Source organism: Otolemur garnettii, unplaced genomic scaffold (assembly GCF_000181295.1).
Source record: "Otolemur garnettii isolate 467f Iridium unplaced genomic scaffold, OtoGar3 scaffold00017, whole genome shotgun sequence".
Classification (NCBI taxonomy): domain Eukaryota; kingdom Metazoa; phylum Chordata; class Mammalia; order Primates; family Galagidae; genus Otolemur; species Otolemur garnettii.
Genome location: NW_003852412.1, coordinates 15224806 through 15247182, shown reverse-complemented (window position 1 = coordinate 15247182; position 22377 = coordinate 15224806). Strand labels below are relative to the sequence as shown.

Genomic DNA, 22377 nt, shown 5'->3' with positions numbered 1-22377 from the left:
AATCAGAGCATACCTGAATCATACCTCCCCTTTCTTTCATAATAAAGCTTTCTCAAATAAGTAGCCTCTGTTAGTCTTCATTTGTATAGTCTTTCTTTGCACCCTTTGAAGGAAAAAAGTCTTTTCTTGCTCCACTTGCCAGACAACAGTTTATTACATTAGTGCCTCACTTACTAATGGTGTCCCTAAGGGATTTGTTAAAAGGTTGACTACATTTAACATCTGAACAATCATAAGGCTGTCTAGATGTGCAAGTAAATTGTCTAACACAGTTTTATCTTTGCCTGAAATTATTTGTCTACTTTGCTACTTGTAATTGGATTTGTTTGCTCTTAGTATTATTTAAAAATCAGAGAAACAAGATATTTAAGGAGAGTTTTATTGTAAAGATAGGTAAGACCTAAAATTTAACATTTTTCCAAGTCTACAAAAACTCTCAGAGTAGAGACTTCTTTGTGCCTGTCATACCAGCAGACAGATTATTTATAAATTGGGAAAGGGAAAGTTCACCTCCTGCTAAACTGAGGCAGAGGTGGTGGCACCTTAATGTCTTGGCCTCTCTCCAACTTCTTCTCACAATCCACCAGGTAATTGACTCCATCGATGACTATCTGAACAAGCTCCACCTTTGACAGGGAAAAAAATGAATGAGTAAGTTGAAGAAGACACTTGCAGGGCACTGATGGGCAGGAGCAGCACTGGCTGAGTGAGAACTTGCCACTTCAATGGACTTTAGGACAAGTTCTTCCTTCTCACCATTTCCCTACACGGTTATGAGAGGAGGTGTCTTGCAGTCCTCAGAGAAGGAAGGCAGAGCTATCCCAAGGGTTTCTCTCACGCTTTCCTTAAGATGGGGTTACTTACTACCTTGCATGTAAACCTTTTTTATATTGTAAAAACATTAGTTTGCGTCTCAGACACTCTTTTCCCCATCAGCCTGTGCTATAAAATACCGGCATTTGTCCAAAAGTAAGATGCCACAATGACACCCTTGTGCCAGGCAAGTTTATTAATTAAAGAAAACTGCAAATTATATTAAGATAAACTTTGGATACAGTGCTCACACCTGTAATCCTAGCACTCTGGGAGACTTGAGGTGGGAGTATTCCTTGAGCTCAGGGGTCAAGACTAGCCTGTCTCTACTAAAAATAGAAAAACTAGCCAGGCATTGTGGCAGGTGCCTATAGTCCCAGCTACTTGAGGATGAGGTAGGAGGATTGCTTGAGCCAGGAGTTTGAGGTTGCTGTGAGCTAGGAGGATGCCACTGCACTCTACTTGGGATGACAGAATGAGACTCCAAAAAAAAAAAAGATTCTGAAATTCTTGTTTTTTAAAAACCATGTTAGAGCTTTGGTTTCCAAGTATTGGTTTTTCTTAAACTAGAACACATCTATGATTTTTTTCCCCCTGGGATCTCCTTGCAAACAAATGACTTGCGCTGCTCCCACAGAGACCCAAACTAAGACAGTAAGCACTAGTTAATTCTAGACAGTCCCAAAACACATAATATAACTCAAGAATGAGCAAGAGGATAGACGGAATCACTGTGTATTAAACGTTAGGCATGATAGAATCTAGTTTCCTGCCCATCTCTTTTTATGCATAAGGAAACTGAATCAGAAAGCCAGTCACTATTAATTACAGAAAAACATGTTTTCTACCTGTCCAATTGACCCATCCCAGTGTTGGTGAGAGTGTGGCACAATGGGTCTCATTCATTGCCAGTAGGACTGTATCTTGGTAGAAATCAGGTAGAAAAATTGGTCATAAATAGCGCCCCCTGATTTTTAACCTAGGATTCCTTTCCTAGAAATATATTCCAATTGAATAAGTCAGAGTTGTAATTAAAGTTATACAGAAGCCACAGTGACGCAAGATGGCAGCCACCATGGGCTCGGAAAATTTATGAAAACCAAATATACAGCCTTAAAATAGAATGTGGACCTAAATAACCAGAAGCATGTCCCTTCGTAAGATTTGTAACAAAAATTAATATGAATGGAGTTAGTGGTTCTTTTTTGGTTTTGTTTGTTTGTTTGTTTGTTTTGAGACAGTCTCATTTTGTCCCCCTTGGTAGAGTGCTGTGGTGTCACAGCTCACAGCAACCTCAAATTCTTGGGCTTAAGTGATTCTCCTGTCTCAGCCTCCCAAGTAGGTAGGACTACAGGCACCAGCCACAACGCCTGGCTATTTTTTGGTTGCAGCTGTCATTGTTGTTTTAGCAGGTCTGGGCCAGGCTCAAACCCTCCAGCTTTGGTGTATGTGGCCAGCGCCCTACTTACTGAGCTACAGGCACTGAGCCTGGACTTAGTTGTTCTAATGGAGTGGTAGACCCAAGTGCCATATCAGTGCTAGCAAAATGGCAGAATTCATATAGCATCAAAGTTGTCCTGCAAGAGCTTCAGTGCCCAATGATATCTAAAGAAAATATGAAACTCCCTCAGCCACCTGAAGACAGTGTTACAGCAATTAATCAAAAGGAAAACCACAGGCCCTTTCCCTCCCCCTATTCAATTTAAGCAGTTTTTTTTTCCCTAGTAAATTTTCTAGATACATCTTACAGACCTCAAAGTACTGGAAAGGAAGCTCCTGTTCAAAGGCAATTTATCTTAAGATACTATAAGTTATGCTAATTTTTGTCCATTTGAAATATATAAGTTGTGCTATAACAAATCATCCCGTCAATGTAAACCACTGTCCACATAGCTGGAACTTCTGGAATCAAGAAAGTAGGTTTAAATCAGTTCCCAGCATAACTGGTGGGGCACATCTAACTCAACTGTGAAAAGACAGATCACACCATCGCCTTGCTGCTGATTACCTGGCTTGGGGTCTCTGCCTTCTCTCGTTTCCTTTGCCCCTGTCTCCTCCCCTCCCTGCAATAGCCCTCTAGCTTGGGGGCTTGTTAGAGTAGACATGAAGGTTTCAGGTCACAGCCGTGGGACTACTGCTGGGTGTGTGGGGTGCTTTGCCTGCACCCCTGATTTCTTTAAGTCTTAAATGATGCCCTTCCACCGCCATCCCCTTCCCACTCTCCTCCACTCCTGCTCCCGAGATTGGCCTTCAGTGAGGAATTCAGGGCTTTCCCCATATCTTCTCTCCCCCACCTTTATTGCGGGGTGACGCTTTCTCCTCACTCCTCTTCAAGTCCCTCTTTGCACTGTCACCACTCAACACTTTCCATGACATGTCCTTGCTTTGGCCAAAAGCCATCAGGTAAGGTTGGAAAGAGTCTCTGACCTCCCTCGTTTAGTTCTAGAATCACATTAATTCATTCCACCAGCCTGGGAGAGGAATTGGGTCCTCAGCCCTGCCACCTCTGCTGTCACCATCAGCTGATGCATTTTTTTAGCTCAGGTTTTGATAAGGTGAATAGTCACCAGTGTTATTCAGACCTGCCAGCTCTCAGAGTCCTTGGTAAGTTGGAGAAAGCCCACATGAAGACCCTTGTAAGCACACATAATCCTCGAGAATTGTTTTGTTTTCCTGTAATTGCTTTTGCTTTTAAAAATCAAAGTTTTAAACAGGACTCTCATTTTGTCATCCTTGCAATTGACTGGAGTCTAGTTTGGAATTTTACAACTAGAACAAACAAACCTTGAACTCAGTGCATACTTTGGTTTTGGTGCTGCTGCTTCACACGATCCAATCCTCAGCCGGGGTCCAGAAAGAACTGGGTGCACACAGCTGGTCCCCCAAATTGGCGGGCTTGTCTTTCTGTCAAATTGCTGTGTTTTTTCAAGTTCTGTTCAGGCCCACTACATGCTGTAATGTGACTGTGTACCAAATTAAAAGCAATTCATTGCGTACTAAAGGTTTTTTTTTTTTAATTTAATATTTGTGTAAAACCACCTTTTGCGCAGCAGCTGTCAAAAGTCTGGAAAGCAATTGGTGTTTCCATTCATTTTTTTCTGGGGAAAACATTAGTTCTAAGGATTTAACATCCTGTAAGTAAAGCTTAACACAACAGTATTCCCAAAGCAGTCTTTTGATTGTCAGACCAGTGCCTGATTTTAATATAGTAAAAAAAAGTGTGTGTTAATAAAATAAAGTTACATAGAGAGAGGGTCAAAAAATATCAACTAATCAGGAAAACATGAAATAGATAGTGGACTACCTTTATGCGGTCACTAAATTCTTGTTTTTGAAGAATATTTACTGTTGTGGGGAAATGTTCACAACATGCTACTTTGGGAAAACTGTGTTATAATACCAAATATGTATTATGATAACAATGTTTTAAAAAGTTTTTGAATGATTATAAAAAAGAATGGAGGGCAATTTAGAATAATATTCACAATGATTATCAGGGCTGTGGCTAAATAAGTGTTTTTAAAATACTCATTGGCATTTTTCTAGCTTTTATATTGATCATTTATTAACTTATAGTTAGAATTTAAAAAAATTTTTCTTTTTTTTTTGAGACAGAGTCTCAAGCTGTCGCCCTGGGTAGAGTGCTATGGCATCACAGCTCACAGCAACCTCAGACTCTTTGGGCTTACGCCATTCTCTTGCCTCAGCCTCCCAAGTATCTGGGACGACAGGCACCTGCCACAACACCAGGCTTTTCTTTTTTGTTGCAGTTGTCACTGTTGTTTTAGCAGGCTCAGGCCAGGTTTGAACCCACCAGCCCCAGTCTATGTGGCCAGCACCCTATCCACTGGGCTACTGGTGTCACCCAGAATTAAAATTTTTAAGCACTAACAACCTTCCTTTCCAGTCATTAATATCTAGTTAATATTGGAATTCAACAGGGTGAGGCTCCCAGATTTTCTTTATTCACTACCCCACGCTTACCAGTCAACTTTAGAAGTTGTATTTATAATCACTTCTTCCTCACGTACTTTACCAGAGCTGAGAGCACACACAGTGATTTAATTGTTTTGAGTGTTTTCTCCTTTTTCCTCAGTTTACTGAGAGGGATATTAACACCCAGTGACATATTCAAAAACTAGTGAGGAAGAAAGGAAAGCTTTGATAACCCACAGATTTAATAACCAGCCACTAAATTATTAAGAGTTTCATTATGAGAAAAGGATTTTAAATTAATGATAGGCGTGATATCAGTGGGACACATCCAGATGAGTCGGTGTAACGTAGCATGCTCAGTGTTGGCTGAGCATTCAGCATGAAGGCATGCTCCTGAAGTCTGTTATTAGCCCTCATCTAATTCTTCAGGCCTACACATACTCTGAATCCTACTCATTGTAAGTATTCATAGACTCCAATGGTTGGGCACAATTTTGTGTGTGTGTGAGAGAGAGAGAAAGAGAAAGAGACAGGGTCTTGCTCATTCACCCAGGCTGGAGTGCTATGATGAGATCCTAGCTCAATGCTCAAACTCCTGAGCCCAGGTGATCCTCTGACCTCATCCCCCAGAGCAGCTGGGACTATACCACACCCAGCTAATTTTTATTGTTTTGTGGAGTCAGGATCTCACTATGTTGCCCAGGATGATCTCGAACTACTAGCCTCAAGTGATCCTCCTGCTTCAGCCTCCCAAAGTGCTGGGATTACAGCTGCGAGCCACTATGCCTAGCCTGAGCACCGTCTTGTCTATACCAGCACATACCTTATTTGCCATCGTTAGCCCTAAAAATAAGAGTTTAAAAAAACCTACCAAGTTGGTAGAATGTCTAAGAATGTCAAAGTGAAGATGATAGTATGTAGTCTTCATGAAAGGAAATTTAGAATCAAGAGAAAATTTCCCTATTTCACCATCCTTAGAGGTCATACACCTGTTCTGACTTTCCAGGAATAAAATTCTGCTATCCCTTCAGCATGATGGAGCTCCTACCTGCTAGAGACCGCTGGAATAGATCTCAGTGGCAGGCTGGAGACAACATTCTCACTGTGAATTCCTTCCCTCGCCTGAACATTCTCAGATTCCATCGTGTTTGCCTTTATGCAGTTACTTCCCAGGGAAGAAGAATACCAGAGAATGACAAGCTAACATGACTCAGGACTCAATGGAGAAAGAGGAGGTACTGAATTTTCTGAAGATATAAGGCTGTTTAGGCTACTTCTCTATTTCCTCTTTCTCTCCTGCTGAGTTTGTCAGCTTATGTTAGAAAGTGAGAGATGTTACCTCTGATCGACCAATTCGATCTATGTTGGAAATGTCGTACACATCTGCCACTGCGGCCGTGTCCACACCACCTGTGCCACGCTTTTGGAGTCTAAGGTTCTCCAGGATCTTAGAAAAGCGTGGATCCTAGGACAAAAATAATAGTGTCATACTAAGCAAAACTGATTCCCCGTCACTGGCCCATTCACTTACAAAAGGCAGATAAGGAGAGATAATAACAGTTAACATTCATAAAGCATTTACTTACTATGTACCAGGGCATGGCATTGGAACTTTTAAGGCTTAAAATCCCAAATTAAGTAGGCATTGCTTTCACCCCTGTTTCACAGATAAGAAAGCTGAGGCTCAGAGGGATTGCCCCCCAGTCCACAGCTAGAAGGTAGCAGAGCTGGACTTGAACCTGGATAGTCTAGTGCCAACCTTGTGCTCTCAACTTCTATACCATTTTTTGTTGACAGCATTCCTGTATTTATTCTTCATTTAAGTAACAGTTGTCATTGTTACCAATAACATGATGAAGTTAAATCCCTTCGGATAATTTTCTTAATATTGAAATTTTAATTGATAAAACTTTTTATGCTATGTTTTTTGGCAGGAAGCATATTTTATAAAATTGTTTTAAAATATGTGATTCACTTGGTGAGCTATGGCAGAAACTCCTAGTGGTCCAGCGGAATCTATTTCCTCCTCTTCCAGTGTTGGACCACTGACTGAGCTCTTGCTAATGGAATGAACAGAGGTGACGGGCGCCACCTCTAGGCCCAGACTTTAAATTTTTACATGGATACACCTGCACGCTGTCTCTCCTTCCCACCAATGCGAACATGGGGCCTGACTGTGACTATGGAACCAGGGGTGCTCAGCCTCACCTGGAAACTTGTTAGAAATGCAAATTCTGAAAGTGGGGCCCAGCAATCTGTTTTAACAAGCCCTCCAGGTGATTTTCTTGGAGCAAAAGTTTGAGAACTACTTGTACTAGGAAAGACAGAGAGAAGAGATGGCAGGAAGCTCAGGGAGCAGAGCAGGGCTGCCCACCTCCCTATCCTGATTTGTTACATGAAGGAAAATTTAAAGGTCTTATTCTTGAAGCCATCATCCCTTTTTCACAGTCTAATATAAATATCTCTTGACGCAAACTTAACCTTCTCTTTTTATTTCTCTATTATAGGTGAGAAAGTAGGGATTAAGGAAAGGGCAATGATGTTTTCTCCCTCCACAAAGCAAACACATTCAAGCTGATCCCAGAGGGACCCATCAGGGCTGCTGGCCACATAACATTACCTTGCTAAGTTTGGGGATCTTAACGTGGACACCAGCTCGTAATCCTGTTCCGAGGTTCGAAGGGCAGGTCAGAATGTATCCTAGGCGCTCATTCCACATGAACTCCCAGCCTCTTTCTTGGATTAACCGTTCTACCTAGAAGTAGAACAACAGTGAACAAATGGCAGCGTTCTAAAATATCCATTCATCAGCACATCCCTAACACCAGGGAGAGAGGGAGAGACATGTGTACTCTAGATTTGGCATGAATGAAATTTGGATGAATCTACAGTACTTCTTTAATAGAAAGTGATACCTCTTCTATCAGAATATTTAAATGTCCAATTAAATTAAATGAGCCATGTAAAGCATTGAACACAGTACCTAGCAAATACTAAGCCCTCAATAACTCAATAAATGTTAGTTGGTGGTATTATTATTATTCTCAAGAAGGTAGAAGAATATAGGAATTCTCAGCAGCTAAGTCTGTGTGGTCAAGTTACATCTTATATTGTCTCTACCCTTAGAATAGTCCAGAGCAATGTGAAAGAAATCAGAGAATAACTGATGATCCATCCACTTCCTGAGACCATCTTGGAATGGGGAGGAAAGCACAGGAGTTTTCTAACAAGAGAAAGTCAGCTATCTACTGGAGCACTACCCTGTAAGTTCCACTCTAAAGGAATGTCTTGGTCTCTAAAAAAAAAAAAAGCTCTATTTTGAAAGTTACCATTTGTGTCTTCTTTTAAGGCAGCAAAATATTTATTTTTATGAATATCTGGACATCTGAGATACCATCTTACTTCTTTTAGTCCACGGCAGAATCGCTCAAATACTCGTTTCATGTTGCCTCCTTTTTCCATGGAGATTACTCTGGTGTGGTCTTCCTCATTTATCCAGATGAGAAATGTCTTGTCATAATTATGCCTAATGAAGAGAGAAATATGGTGTCGTGTGTTAATTACATTTGTTTCAACACATGGAAACTCCATTACCTCTCTAGCTTCATTGCTTCGTTTCACCTTCCTCATTTCCTAGATGGCCCTAATCTCTTAAATGTGCCTGAACAAGTAGCTTGATAGAATGAAGAGTAAGACCGACTAGAACCCTTAAGGATGTCATGTTTTTGCCCAACAAGAACATAATCCCCTTAGTTCCCCAGACTAGGATGACAATAATTCAACTATGATGACACTTGGTTGGCTTTGACACTAATGTGAGTATTTGGGCTCCTAACAGATTCAGTCAAAATCTTGTGCTTGCATAAAAAAAGTGTTTGCCTACAGATGTTTGACGTATGTGGATTTCACCTATATCTGTGACATAGACCTTGCCTGTCCAGTCCAGCTGAGCAGCTGTTCACCAACACTTTCAGCTCCAGTGACACTCGTAGAATAACCTACTGAGGTCCAGGAGTCAAAGTGGTCTGAGGACTGTTGGCCAAGATAAAATCTGTGTGCACTGGATACCCTTCCTTGCTTTTAGGGCTTTTCTTAAATCCTCAATGCTTGTTTTTGTTTTTTGCTCTTTTGTATTATTGTCATGAAGCAGATTATCTATGAAGTCAAATAATACGAAGCTAATTTTTTCTTAAACATGTAGTCTTTTTTTCTCATGCATAATTCATGCAGACCAGTTCACATTCCCACACGCCGTAGACAGACCGCAGCCTTTGGTGGATATACACATACACATAAACACACACGAAATCTCCAAAGAGTCTATCTTCTCCGTTTAGCTCAATCTGGGCATGCTGTCAACTGCCGTTCACAGCAACTCCACATTAGGACAAGCAGGCGATGCCAAAGAGATCTTCTTCACACATTGCAAATACAAAAATGCTACATCCATACCAGATTCCTCTGGCATCTGGCCAGTCACGGGCCATCCCAGCACATGTTAGTAAAGGGGACACTGGCTTATCAAACAGAAAGTGGTCCTGTAAGCCAAAAGGGACAAAGGAGAGAGGAGAGACTGATGAGATCAGACGTGACTGCAGGTTCGAGGTAACCAAGTTCCAAATCACTTATAATTACTGAGGTTCTCAGCCTCGGCTTCCCACTGTGATAACCTGGGAGCTTGAAAAACTACTAATGCCCAGTTTCTATCCCTCAGAGATTCCAACTTAATTGCTATAGGACTGGGATTTTTAAAAGCTCTTCAGGTGATTCTAGCATGCAGCTAAGGCCAACATCCCCTGGCTCAGTCCAGATGGAAATGCTCTCTGCACCACTCAGGACTGTGTCTATACCACCAACACCAACTGTGTGCAATGACAGAGTGGAATGAGTGAGGGGCACTATCCTGAAAAGTCTCTTCTACGCAGCACCATTCTCTATGTGTCTAGCATTACTGGGTCGTTTATTTTTATGATTTCCTTCATTGAAAAGTATTAGAGTAGCACAGTGATGGCCCATAAGTAAAGATAGCTACAACTAATCCAGTGCTCACTATGTGCCAGGCTCTAGGCTACGTGCTTTTAGTTTATTTCTTTTAATCCTCACAACTCTATGGAGTGTGATTATTCTAAGTGAAGAAAACTGAGATTGACAGAGATAAAACAACGTATCTAATATCACAGCGCTAGGACGTCACAGAGCCTAGGTTCACACCCAGGTGACCTCCATGACTCCCAAATTGTGCCTTAACCCCTTCAATATGCTACTCGGCATACCAAAATCAGGGTCGAGAGACTGATAGTTCACTTGCTGTTTATACACCACTCTCCCTGGCATAGCTTTGTACATACTCAATAATGAGATGTATAGATGACACAGAGTCTAATTTGATTACACCGAAGTAGGGACTCAGTAGATACAGGGAGAGGAGTCCTTGCACAGTCTCTAAGAAGTGGGAGAGAGCAGAGATTTAAGCCAGGAGAGAACTGTGACCTGCCACTGCCCAGAAAGCAGCATGTCCCTTAAACAGGAACCCAGAGTGGCTATCTGAGGTGGAGATGGGCTTGTTCTGAAATCAGGCTGGGGAATGGTTGGCCTGATGGCCACAGAGACCAGGAGATTGAGGCTCACAGACCATCCAGCTGGCCTGCCTGGTTTGGAAATGGGACATATATTATGGATTTTGCATCTTCTGAAATGAAAGAATTTTGTTTCTGCTTTTCTTTGGAGTTTGGTTAAGAATTTTAACTAAAACACCATCCAGTTTTAGCTGTGCTAAGGGGAAAATAAGTCAGGGACTTGGGTATTGTCTACCCTAGAGTGAGAGAGAAGCAGAGGAGGACAGGCACAGGGGAGGTGGCTGGGCAGGCCTTGCCCTTGAACTTCCCTTCTAGATTTTCCTACCTTCCAGGTTTTTCTTAGGGTGGGCCAGTAGAGACTACCTTCCAAGCACAGACAATGTCCACTTTTATTTATTAGTGAGAGAGGGGACCCTCCATCTCCATCCCCTACCTCCAGCCCACGAAACTGACACTGGAGTTCCCTAAGCAGTGCTAGCCATGAAATATTTCCATGGTTCAACAAGTACACTTTAAAGCCTTATCCTCCTTTCTGAGCAGGTAGGAGCCACAGGCCTGCTCAGCCCTTGGCTGAGCCTCAGGGGCAGAGCCACGCCAGCTTCTGGCCAGGGTAGGGGTGGGAGCTGAGGACAGGCCTCCCAGCCGTCGGGCTTTCCCCAGGGATCCCATAGGCCACTCACGTCGATGAGCCGTTGCTGGTCCTGCTCTGTCATCTCTGACAGGCTGTAGTAGCGGCCGGCCAGGTCCCCCTTGAGGCCCGCCAGGGCGGTGACAGCCACGTTCTCCACCTCCCTGCGCTCAGCTCGGGTGCAGGCGGGCGGCAGGCTCAGGCCGCGGATGCTGCGGCCTGTGCGCACCCGGGATGACAGCACGTAGCGCTCGTCAAACTGCCCATGGGTGATCTGCCGGGCACAGCACGGGGTCACAAACTTCCACCTCGGCCCACTCGGCGGCCACAGCCAGGGTGGGCTCCGGTCTCCGGTCTGAACTTTCCCTGGGGACCCTCAGACACGATTACACAACCATTTGTGGGACACAGGTGGGAATTCTTGGGACAGGACCTCAGTTAGAACCTTAACCCTCAGTTAAGTAGTTTGGGATGAAAAAAAGTTACTTTAGGAAAGGTTTAAAGTTCAGTGCCCAACCCTATCCTAGGAGTATTTATTAAGGAAAACAAAGACTTTGGGATCTTCTACCCTATGTGGCCCTCTAGAAAATCGGCTATACCAAGGCAGGTCCAGAGCTTTCAAGGGGCATCTGGCTCAGGGCAGGGAGTCCCACTCCCCAGCTCCGCTCACCTGGGCTTCAGGGCACCTGCTTCATGGGGAGGTAGAGAGAAAGGCTGGTGCCTACCTTGGATGCGTCCAGATCTGTTGGGTGCTTCATCACCTTGGGGTCATAGCCATTGTGCCTTAATTTGATGACCGGGTCAAAAAGGTCAGCAAACACCTGCAGGAGGGAAGATGCTTCTGCTTCCTCTTTAATTGGTTCACCTACTATTAAAAGGCCTTTCCATTTGCTTGCCCTTTTTATCTTAAGGTTGGCACCCTTCTCCGAAATTCTCGGTGCCACCACGCAGGAAACGAGTGTGAGAATGGATTGGTGGTTAACACAACAACAACAACAGACTTCCACCAAGGAAACCCTGAGAGGCATCTTGTACCTTGAGAGAAGGCAGGGCCACTGAACTCCATCATACTCTTACCTCCTCCCTAGTGATTCTACCAAGTTCACTGCTATCAGACTGAGCAAGAAATATCTTGTGGTTAGGAATCTGAGGGGTGGCTCGCGCTTGTGGCTCAAGTGGCTAAGGCACCAGCCACATACACCTAAGATTTCGGGTTCAAATCCAGCCCAAGCCCACCAAAAAAACAACAATGATGGCTGCAACCAAAAAATAGCCTGGCGTTGTGGCTGGCTCCTGTGGTCCCAACTACTTGGGAAGCTGAGGCAGGAGACTCGCTTGAGCCCAGGAGTTGGAGGTTGCTGTGAGCTGTGATGCCACAGCACTCTACCCAGGGGGACAGCTTGGGGCCCTTTTTTAAAAAAAAAAAAAAAAAAAAGAATCTGAGGGGTGTCCTACAAGTTTTTGTTTTTTGGATAAAAAAAGTTGCCACATCAACTTAGCCCACATCAAAGGCTAAGCTTTGTACTCCAAAAAGAAAGTCAGATTGTAAAGTACAAGCAACATTAAATTCATGGAAAACTCAGCATGGAAAACTCAGCAGAAGAAAGGTACCCAGCAGCAGTTAGGGCAAAGCAGGGACCTCACACCCTGTGAGGACCTTCCCCAGCCCAAACTGTCTACTGCTAAATCTATTCTAAAGAAACACAGGGTATTTTATTTTATTTTATTTTAAAAAAAGCATTAAAAGAAGTTATAACAGATCATCCTGAAGTCTTTGGGAGCTATGGGAAATGGGGAGGGAATCGGTTTTTGTTTGATCCCAAACTGGACCAAGAGTTGTGCAGGGCTGTATGTAAATGACCACCAGTCTTGTTTATTCAAGATGGCTCCCTTTCTTTCTTCTCCGGATAGCTACCTTCCCCGGGGAACTGCCTTCAGCTCCCGGCCACAGAACTGCACAAAGAGAGTACAGGTGAGAGAAGAAGGCTGCAGGGATTTGCGGTGATGGAGAGGCTTGTTCTGAGGAGAGGGATGTATGGTTGCTGAGCTCTGCTAGCACCAGACCATCTTGTGCTGCTACACCAAAGATAAGGACGCTGGGATTGCAGGATTTGTCCCAGAGACTTGGTGAATTCACTGAACTCTTCTACAGCAGCTGTCTAATCAGTAGCAGGAAGAGACTTCCTAAACTACAGGCACACTGAACCCCCACCCCAATAAAGCTCAGCCACAAACGCATCTGCCCCTGCCTATTACTGGTGAATACATAATGTTAGATCTTTTGTTTTCTGTGCCAACTTATCCCTCTGTCAGGCTCAGAAAGCTCTGTCATGAAACTCATTCCTCCATGGAGAGGGATAATAGGGCAGCAGCAGAAACAGCCTTGTCCCTGGGAAGCTGCAGACCTCATTTTTCCAGGAAGTATTCCAGATGGTTCTGCTGGAACTGGCTTCCACAGAGAAGAGGCTTTTGGGACCATGCAGTTCAACCATCCCCATGTCCCCCCACTGCAAAACCAGCAGCTGACAGTTTACCTCGTAGGATTCCTCGTCCCCAGCCACCATGCCCACAGTCTTTATGAAGGGGTGGCCAGGGTTGTCCACGCCAGTCTGGATGCACTGGTCCAGAGTGTAGCCGTTTGGCGTCACCTTGTGGCAGAGCTTGGCGTAGATGGCGGGGGTGAGGCACTCGGCCATGCAGTTGTTGTGCTTGCGCAGGTCAGGGTAGTCCGCGCTGTGGGGAGCAGAGGGGCTCTCAGCCGCAGCCCACGGGGAGGGCTTGGGCAGGACGAGACTTCTGCCCATCCTTCACCAGGCCCTCTTCACTCAGCGTCACAGGGACACTTGGCTAGTGCCTCCTGGGAGTCCTAACTTAAGTGATCTAGGCTTAAAAACAGTAGTCCCCCGGAGCAGCCCGAGAACCGTCGTGGTCCAGCTTAGGGATCCCAGGAGGCTTGCTGTGGTGGCCCACAGACTGTGGCTCATGACAGAGGAGACGAGGTGACAAAATTAGAGGATCTATTGAGGTCGTATACCAACTGCACACTCCCCCCCACCCCCACCCCCCACACACACTCAGAAGTTGTGGTACAACTTTAATGACAGCCATACTTCGGTCCCTCAGATCCATGGCGGAGAGGCTAGAAACCCCGCAGAGGGAACGACATAGACATTCGTTTGTTTCTCTGTCCTCTGCCTGTAACGTCAGCTCCCCCAGAGCAGGGGCTTGCTTTGCCTCTTTGAGAACAATGTCTGCCGACTGAAACAGGCATGCAGTGAAAACCTGCTGGGGTAACAGTAAGAGATCAAGCCGAGTCCTGCCTTATCGGGGGTTAGACCCGCGGATTCGGGTCGCCACGGCTCAAACACAGTTCCTGAAGTATGTGATAGCTGCTAGTGACTCCCTCAGACATCCCAATTTCCACAAAAGAAAGTTAGTGTCTCTGAGAAACGCCTTAGGGTTTCCCCTCCGCTCTCCTCCTGTCTGCCTGTAAGGGACCCATAAAGTTGGGAATCCACTCCAGCTCTGCTCAGCAGGTGGCATCCCACCCTGGCAGGGTTCCCAGGGCTGAGAAATCATGTCTATTTAATCCCCTCAGACCACTCCTCCACTTCCAATCTTCAGTGTCCTTTAAAGCTGATACTTAAAATCAGTACTATGACATCGCATTTCTGGAAGGTGGTAGAGTGGTGAGACAGACATGGGTCTGGAATCAGCAGGCCTGGACTTGCATTTGGCTACATGAACTTGGGCACCACTTAATTTTTCTAAGACTCGTTTCATCACAAATGGATGCTAAGGCGAATAACAGACACTGCATGTAAAGTGCTTAGCGTCCATAGAAGTGCCAGCAAATGTTAACTATCACTGGTATCACGGTCCCACTGGAGGGTAAGCTCAGGGCAGGGAAGATGAAACTTCACTCCCTGTATTCGCCTGGCTCATAGGGATGAATTGACTAAGTCAGTCTGACTTAATCATCCCCCAAGGCAAAAAGGACCCTTGCTGACAGTCTCCAGCAGAAAGCATATTTCTGGCTGGCATTTGAAATTACTTTAAAGCCAAAAGGCCTTACCTTGGGGGGAACAACCTAGGCTTCTCCCGGGCCTCAGCACACAACTTCTGCCCGTTCAGCACGTAGCCAGTGGTCAGGGCACTGGTGCCCACGGCAGCAAGCAGGAGAGAAGCATTGCGGCCAGTTAGCAACTTAGAGAAGGTACTGGCCATCCTTCCTCTTGGATGAGTGTCTAAAAAGCAAAGAAACTGGATCAGACAGCTTCACAGGACGACCCTCACCCGTAGCATAGAGAGCAACAGACCAGAGGGAGAACGTCAGGAGCCACAGCCCCTCTTTTGGTGTGTTGTTTTTTAATTTCTTCCTTTTTGTTTTTTCTTCATACCGCTTGGGAAAATTTGAGTAGTGTTAGACATTGTTAATGTCTAAACTGCTTGAAATCCAAGCCATTTTCTCCAGTAACATGATATAAAAAAAACAAAAAAAAAACCCCCAAACCAGTGAATTTCTACTTCCAGCTATTTGACAGACCAGGTGATCCTTTGGGGACTCTGCTGCTGCACAACTAGACCCTGAATGGGTTGGATTTCTGGATGTCTAAGATATTGGGAAATCTCTGCGGACCCCTTCCCACTCCTCTCACCCAAAATGTACTTGTGTCAAAGCTCAGAGGACTGAGCCAGGAGCTTAGGTTACCTTGCAGGTGGATGCCCACCTGTGCACTAAGGTCAGGATGTCAACAATCGGGGCTGGGGACTGAGTCTCGGACCCCACCAGTGAACTAGGACCTTTGAAAGGGGCCAAAGTTCTCTCCAGTCAGCAGACTACCATCACCTGGTTCCCAACAGAAGCAGGGAATTTTTCTGAGGACAGTATATTGAGTTTAGTCCCAGGATTAAATAACAAACTCCCAGTCAAAAATGTCTAAGCACATAATGAACACAATGAATGAGAGTCAGGAAGAAATAACCATAGGGCCAGGCACGGTGGCTCACGCCTGTAAATTTAGCACTCTGGGAGGCTGTGGCAAGAGGATTGAGCTCAGAAGTTCAAGACCAGCCTGAGAAAGAGTGAGATGCCATCTCTAAAAAACAAACAAAAAAAAATTAAAGAAAGTAAATAGCCACAGATTTAGACCTCCCGTGATGGAAGATATGGTAAATGTTAGACAAGGATATAAATTAGCCCCAGATAGAATGTTTAAAGAACTAAGTGTTGGAATCATAATTATGAGTAAGCAGTAGGAGTCTACTAAGAATGACCAAGCTGCCAGGTGTGATGGCTCATGCCTAGAATCCAAGCCCTGGGGCAGAGGGAGGAGGATCACATGAGACCAAGGAGTTGAAGATCACAGCCTGAGCAACACTGAGAGACTCCATCTCTACAAAATACAAAAAAATTTTAAAAAATTAACCAGGCACAGTAGTGTGTGCTTATAATTCCACCTACTTGGGATTCTGAGGCAGGGGGATTGCCTGAGCCCTGGAGCTTAAAGCCACAGTGAGCTATGATTATATCGCTAAACTCTACCTTGGGTGACAGAGCAAGACGCTGTATTGAAAAAACAAAACAAAACAGGTGGCACCTGTAGCTCAGTGGGTAGGGCACCAGCCACATGCACCAAGGCTGGTGGGTTTGAACTCTGCCAGGGCCAGCTGAAGCAACGATGACAATTGCAACAAAAAAATAGCTGGGCATTGTGGTGGGCACCTGTAGTCCCAGCTACCTGGTAGGCTGAGGCAGGAAAATCGCTTAAGCCCAAGAATCTGAGGTTGCTGTGAGCTGTGATGCCACCACACTCTACCCAGGCCAACAGCTTAAGACTCTGTCTCAAAACAACAACAAATAAACAGACAAGAAAGAGAACCAAACATGAACTACAGGATATGATATTCTATGAACTGAATATGGAATAAATGAACTGGAAAATCTATCTTAAGAAATCACTCAAAATCTAGCACACAGAAATATGAAAATGGAAAAGATGAGATATAAGAGAGTAGACAGCTAGACTGTCAAAGTCCATACACGTCTAATTGAAATCCCAGAAAGAGAGAATAGAGAAAACAGAGAAGTGACTGAGAATTTTCCAGCAGTGTTGAAAGACAAGAATGCATAACTCAAAAGGCACAACATAACCCAAGCTAAAAACAATCAACAAATATTAGACAAATATTAATACTTTTTTTTTTTGAAACAGTCTCAAGCTGTCAGTCTGGGTAGAGTGCTGTGGCTTCATAGCTCACAGCAACCTCCAACTCTTGGGCGCAAACAATCCTCTTGCCTAAATTTTTCTATTTTTAGTAGAGATGGGGCCTTGGTTTTGATCAGGCTGGTCTCAAACTCGTGAGCTCTAGCTATCCACCTGCCTTGGCCTCCCAGAGCGCTAGGATTACATCTTTTCCATTTTCATATTTCTGTGTGCTAAGTTTTGAGTAATTTCTTAAGAGAGATCTTCCAGTTCATTTATTCTGTCTTCAGTTCATAGAATATACGTGCCCAGCCCTAGACAAATATTAATAATAGTGAAACTGCTGTGTATCAGTGACACAGATTTTAAAAGCAGTCGGAAAAGAAAAGACAGCTCATCTATAAGGAAAGAACGTCGGCTTATTTTTCAAAAAATGAGCCCAGAGAAGTAATACTTTTCAAAGCAATAATTATCAACATTGGATTAGAGCTCTAGTCTAATCATCTTTCAAAAATGAAGAGTGGAAAAAACAGATACAGATAAAGAAAAGATCAATAACAAAGGGAACTACTAAATATATGCCTGAGAAAGAGAGAAAGTGATAGCAAGTGATATCTCCTGAAATGCAGATAATGGATTAAAATGTGTAAATCGAAATAGGTATTTATATGATTATCAACAAATGGTGAAAATCAGGAGAAACACTTCCTAATTGATACCCTACAGGGTGTTCTGCTGCCCAGAGATCAGAGGGGCCAATTAGTTCGGCAGTGCCAACAAGCAGGGAGCTGTATGGTGTGGGTCTTTGAGTTGAGAGCAGAAGAGCAGGTAGCTCTCAGTACCTTCTCATTATTTGCTCTGCGTGGTGCCTAAATAAAGACAGCATAAGGTTGGCCGTGGTGGCTCACGCCTGTAATCCCAGCACTCTGGGAGGCCGAGGTGGGTGGATTGCCAGAGCTCAGGAGTTCAAGAGCAGCCTGAGCAACAGTGAGACCCCCATCTATACCAAACATAGAAAAATTAGCCTGGCATTGTAGTGGGCACCTGTAGTCCCAGCTACTTGGGAGGCTGAGGCAAGAGGGTCACTTGAGTCCACAGGTTTGTGTGAACTATGATGCCACAGCACTCTACCTAGGGTGACGGAGTGAGACTCTGTCTCAAAAAAAAAAAAAAGAGGATGGAGATCCCTACCATCTCCTGCAACATACTCTAAGCTGAGGTGGAACAGCTGCTTCCAAGAACTTGGGTTGATGTTTATGACAAAAAACCAGGACTGCTGGTGAAAACTGCTGATGAAAACTAGGACTGCTCTTCATAACAGGGTGAACCATCATCTAGAAGTCTCTACTAAAACTGAATATCTCAACTCAAAGCATCAAAGACCTTGAATACATTTAAGAAATTGTTTTTCTACATTAGCCTAGGAAATCAGGGTATCAGAAAGTTTTTCTTTTGTGCTGATGTATGCAAACAATTCCTTCAATCCTGAAGATGGCCTATGACTGAAAACAGGTAAGATGAAGTAGTCATTTCCTGACACCGTCCGGGGACGTGTGTAACATCCATCTCATCACACGCACTTCTTTGTTCACTACTGTAGTGGTCCCCAGGCACCAGTTCCATGGAAGACAAGTTTTCCACAGACAAGGGAGGGATGGTTTCAGGATGAGTCAGGTGCGTTTCATCGCCACCTCAGATCATCAGGCACTAGACTCTCATAGGAGCGTGGGGGTTTACAGTAGGGTTCGTGCCCCTGTGAGAATCTAACGCTGCAGCTGATCTGACAGGAGGCGGAGCTCAGACAGAGACACGAGCAGTGGGGAGGGACATACAGATGAAGGTTCCTTCCTCACCGGCTGCTCACCTCCTGCTGGTGGCCTGGGTCCTAATAGGTCTATGGGCTGGGGGTTAGGGACTACAGCCCTACTAAGTTGTCTTAAGTATCCTTCCAAGAATAGGAGAGGGCTCCTGAAGAGTTACACCAACGCCTCTGGCTCCTGTGTGTGTCAGGGGACCCTGGCATCCATCCTGTGGGCTGTCTCCTATGTGGCCACCTCTTCAAATCCACTTCCTGAGCAGAGAGGCAATGCTGTCACCCTGGGGTTTACTGCAGAACTCACCAAAGTAAAAGAAGCTTTGCTCAAATTCTTTCCAGGCAATATGAACCCAAAGGTAATCCAGGAAGGACCTACATCCCTGTCTGAGGAGGACCCAAATGTCTTGATCTTTAGTTTTCTTTCCTTAAACTGCCTGCTCACCAATATATGTTCCGATCAGAGTCAGAGAAGATAAATTTTCTTTTTTTTTTTTTTTTTTGAGACAGAATCTCACTCTGTTGCCCAGCCTCGCTCACTGTAACCAGAACAACTTCAGACTCCTGGGTTCAAGTGATCCTCCTGCCTCAGCTTCCTGAGTAGCTGGGACTACAGGCACCTGCCAAGACATCCGGCTAATTTTTCTACTTTTAGTAGTGATAGGGTCTGCTCAGCCTGGTCTTGAACTCCTGAGCTCAAGGTATCCTCCTGCTTTGGCTTCCCAGAGTGCTGGGATTACAGGCATGAGCCACCACACCTGGCTGAGAAGATAAATCTTAAGAAGTGGAGTCAGGGCTCGGTGCCTAGAGCTCAGCGGCTAGGACACCAGTACATACACTGGAGCTGGTGGGTTCAAACCTGGCCCGGGCCTGCCAAACAACTATGACAGCTACAAACAAAAAATATCAGGGCATTGTGGCAGGCGCTTGTAGTCCCAGCTACTTGGGAGGCTGAGGCAAGAGACTCTCTTAAGCCCAAGAGTTTGAGGTTGCTGTGAGCTGTGATGCCACAGCACTCTATCAAGGGTGACTCTGTCTCAAAAAAAAAAAAGAAGTGAAGTCAGGAGAAAGGGGAAGGAATGTCTCCAGTATAGCCCAAAGACAACAGGGCTGGTGATCTTCACAAGTCTTTTTTCTTGTGAGGGTGTGTCTAGTTCAAAATATTGATGTTTGAGATATCATCATATTCATATTTTAGTTTCTGGAAATAATATGTACTTGTAAGAGTTCCAGCATTGCACTGGTGTCTGAGCAACAATGGACAATTTGTGCCAATAACCCAGGGGAGGCTTTGGTTGTAGCAAGCAACAAAATCCTGGACCTGAAATTCTCAACTAATCCTTGCTTCCTTTTAGAGAATTGACACAGACTTCAAGTTTTGGCAAAACAAAAAATTCCTGCCTCCTGGACTCTGTTTTACTCTCTTTAAGACACACAGAAATATGGAATTTGGGAGTAAGGTCCCAATTGATAAACTTGGATGTGAGATTGAAACAAGGGTCTTATTGAACAGGCTGGAGATCTGGGATCAGTTGTTGCATGCTCTCCAAAGACCCAGAGCCAGGCTTTCAAAGAAGTCACTTTTCCTCATGACTAAACTAAGTATCTATTGCATGTTAAATCAGTCTTTAAAAAACTGCACAGTCAGCCTTTCGGCCAGAGCCACCATCTTTCAGTAATTCACCAAAATGACAGGCACGAAGGGAAAGAGGAGAGGCACCTGATACATGTTCTCTAGGCCTTTTAGAAAATACGGAATCTTTCCTTTAGCAACATATATGCAAATTTACAAGAAAGGTGATACTGTAGACATCAAGGGAATGGGTACTGTTCAAAAAAGCATGCCACACAAATGTTACCATGGCAAAACTGGAAGAGTCTACAGTGTTACCCAGCATGCTGCTGTTGGCATTGTGTAAATAAACAAGTTAAGGGCAAGATTCTTGCCAAGAGGATTAATGTTCATATTGAGCATATTAAGCACTCTAAGAGCCAAAATAGCTTCCTGAAATGTGTGAAGGAAAATGATCAGAAAAAGAAGGAAGCCAAAGAGAAAGGTACCTGGGTTCAACTAAAGTGCCAGCCCGCTCCACCCAGAGAAGCCCACTTTGTGAGAACCAACCGAAAGGAGCCTGAGCTGCTAGAACCCATTCCCCAGGAATTCATGGCATAACAGGCATACAATGCTTTGTCACATTCAATAGCAAGGTGCCTCTCCAAGCAGCTAGAACATTTTCCCTATGAATTCATGGTATAAAAGGTATTAAAAATAAAAAGCTATTATTGCAAAAAAAAAAAAAAAAAGAAATAAAAAGAAAAGAACAAACAACCTGCACAGGTAAAAAGTTGCTGTGTCTTACACACTTACCTGTTACCTGGCAGGCTCCAAATATCTGTGACCCAGACCATTGCTCAGAACAGGCTCAGTTGGTTACATGCACAAATGATAACGTGTGGTATAAATAAGTACAGCTGGGAAAATATTTATGTGTTAGAGGCAATCTGTGTCCACCAATTTAGTCAGTATTGGACTTTGCCTAGTCTCTAGACATGGTTTTGTAAGTCAGTATATCTCATGAAACCACTGGGACAAAAGTTTGGAGCAAAAAGAAATCTGAGGCTCACTTGTGAAGCTTTGACAATTTTTGGATTCCCTGCATGCCCTGAGCATTATCATGACTTACTGAACTGTTTCATTCAGAGATCACTGGGGAGAGGAGATGAGGGGCCAGAGCAGCTGTGGTATTTATCCCTGGGATAAAAGCTTCAGCATCCAGACACCCTTACTGTGGGGTCCTTTCCTGTAGCCAGAGGGTTTGCGAATGGCAGGAGCATCTCATATACATCTTGCAGAAAGCACATATCTGCTTCTAAAATGTTTCTTTTTAGAGTTGTTCTTTGCTGGCTGATCCAGCCTCCCCCTTTGGCTCATGGCAAGCAGTTGGGACCATGCCAGGCACTGGTCCATCAGGCCTCTTCTCCCAGAGAAGCCCGGCTGCTGGACGTAATGAGGCCCAGGGCAGCTGGCCTCTACCCCTGTGCTGCCCGTGTTCCTTCCCACCACCCCCTCAGCTCTCTGAATGGCCATGTTCTCCGGCTTTACACCCCCATCCCCACTGAACCCACTCAGTTGGCACCTGCTCTTTCACAAGGTTCCCAGGAGCCTCCAGTCAGTTATGGCCTCGAGTCGCTTCCAAGCTCAGCAGGAAGCATGGGAATTCAGCTGTCAGTAAGTCTTCGAATTTTCTTTTTTCTTCTTTTGTTTATATATTTATTTTTATTGAGACAGAGTCACTCTGTGGCCCTCGGTAGAGTGCTGTTGCATCATAGCTCACAGACACCTCCAACTCTTGGGCTGAAACGATTCTCTTGCCTCAGCCTCCCAAGTAGCTGGGACTACAGGCA

General features: G+C 44.5%; 1 protein-coding gene across 2 annotated transcripts in view; it reads right to left on the bottom strand.

The window, feature by feature from the left end:
* Window positions 1-366: 366 nt before the first annotated feature.
* Window positions 367-22377, bottom strand: part of CKMT2 (creatine kinase, mitochondrial 2) — a 34139-nt gene continuing 12128 nt past the window's right edge. For both annotated transcript variants that reach the window (XM_003785954.2, XM_012802751.1), the window contains exons 2-10: window positions 15029-15200; window positions 13488-13686; window positions 11679-11774; window positions 11006-11227; window positions 9202-9287; window positions 8152-8275; window positions 7370-7504; window positions 6089-6214; window positions 367-626 (exon numbers count right to left, since the gene is read on the bottom strand). In XM_003785954.2, the coding sequence (XP_003786002.1) occupies window positions 507-626; window positions 6089-6214; window positions 7370-7504; window positions 8152-8275; window positions 9202-9287; window positions 11006-11227; window positions 11679-11774; window positions 13488-13686; window positions 15029-15180 (1260 nt within the window). In that variant the 5' untranslated portion in view covers window positions 15181-15200 and the 3' untranslated portion in view covers window positions 367-506. The remainder of the gene's footprint in view (window positions 627-6088; window positions 6215-7369; window positions 7505-8151; window positions 8276-9201; window positions 9288-11005; window positions 11228-11678; window positions 11775-13487; window positions 13687-15028; window positions 15201-22377) is intronic.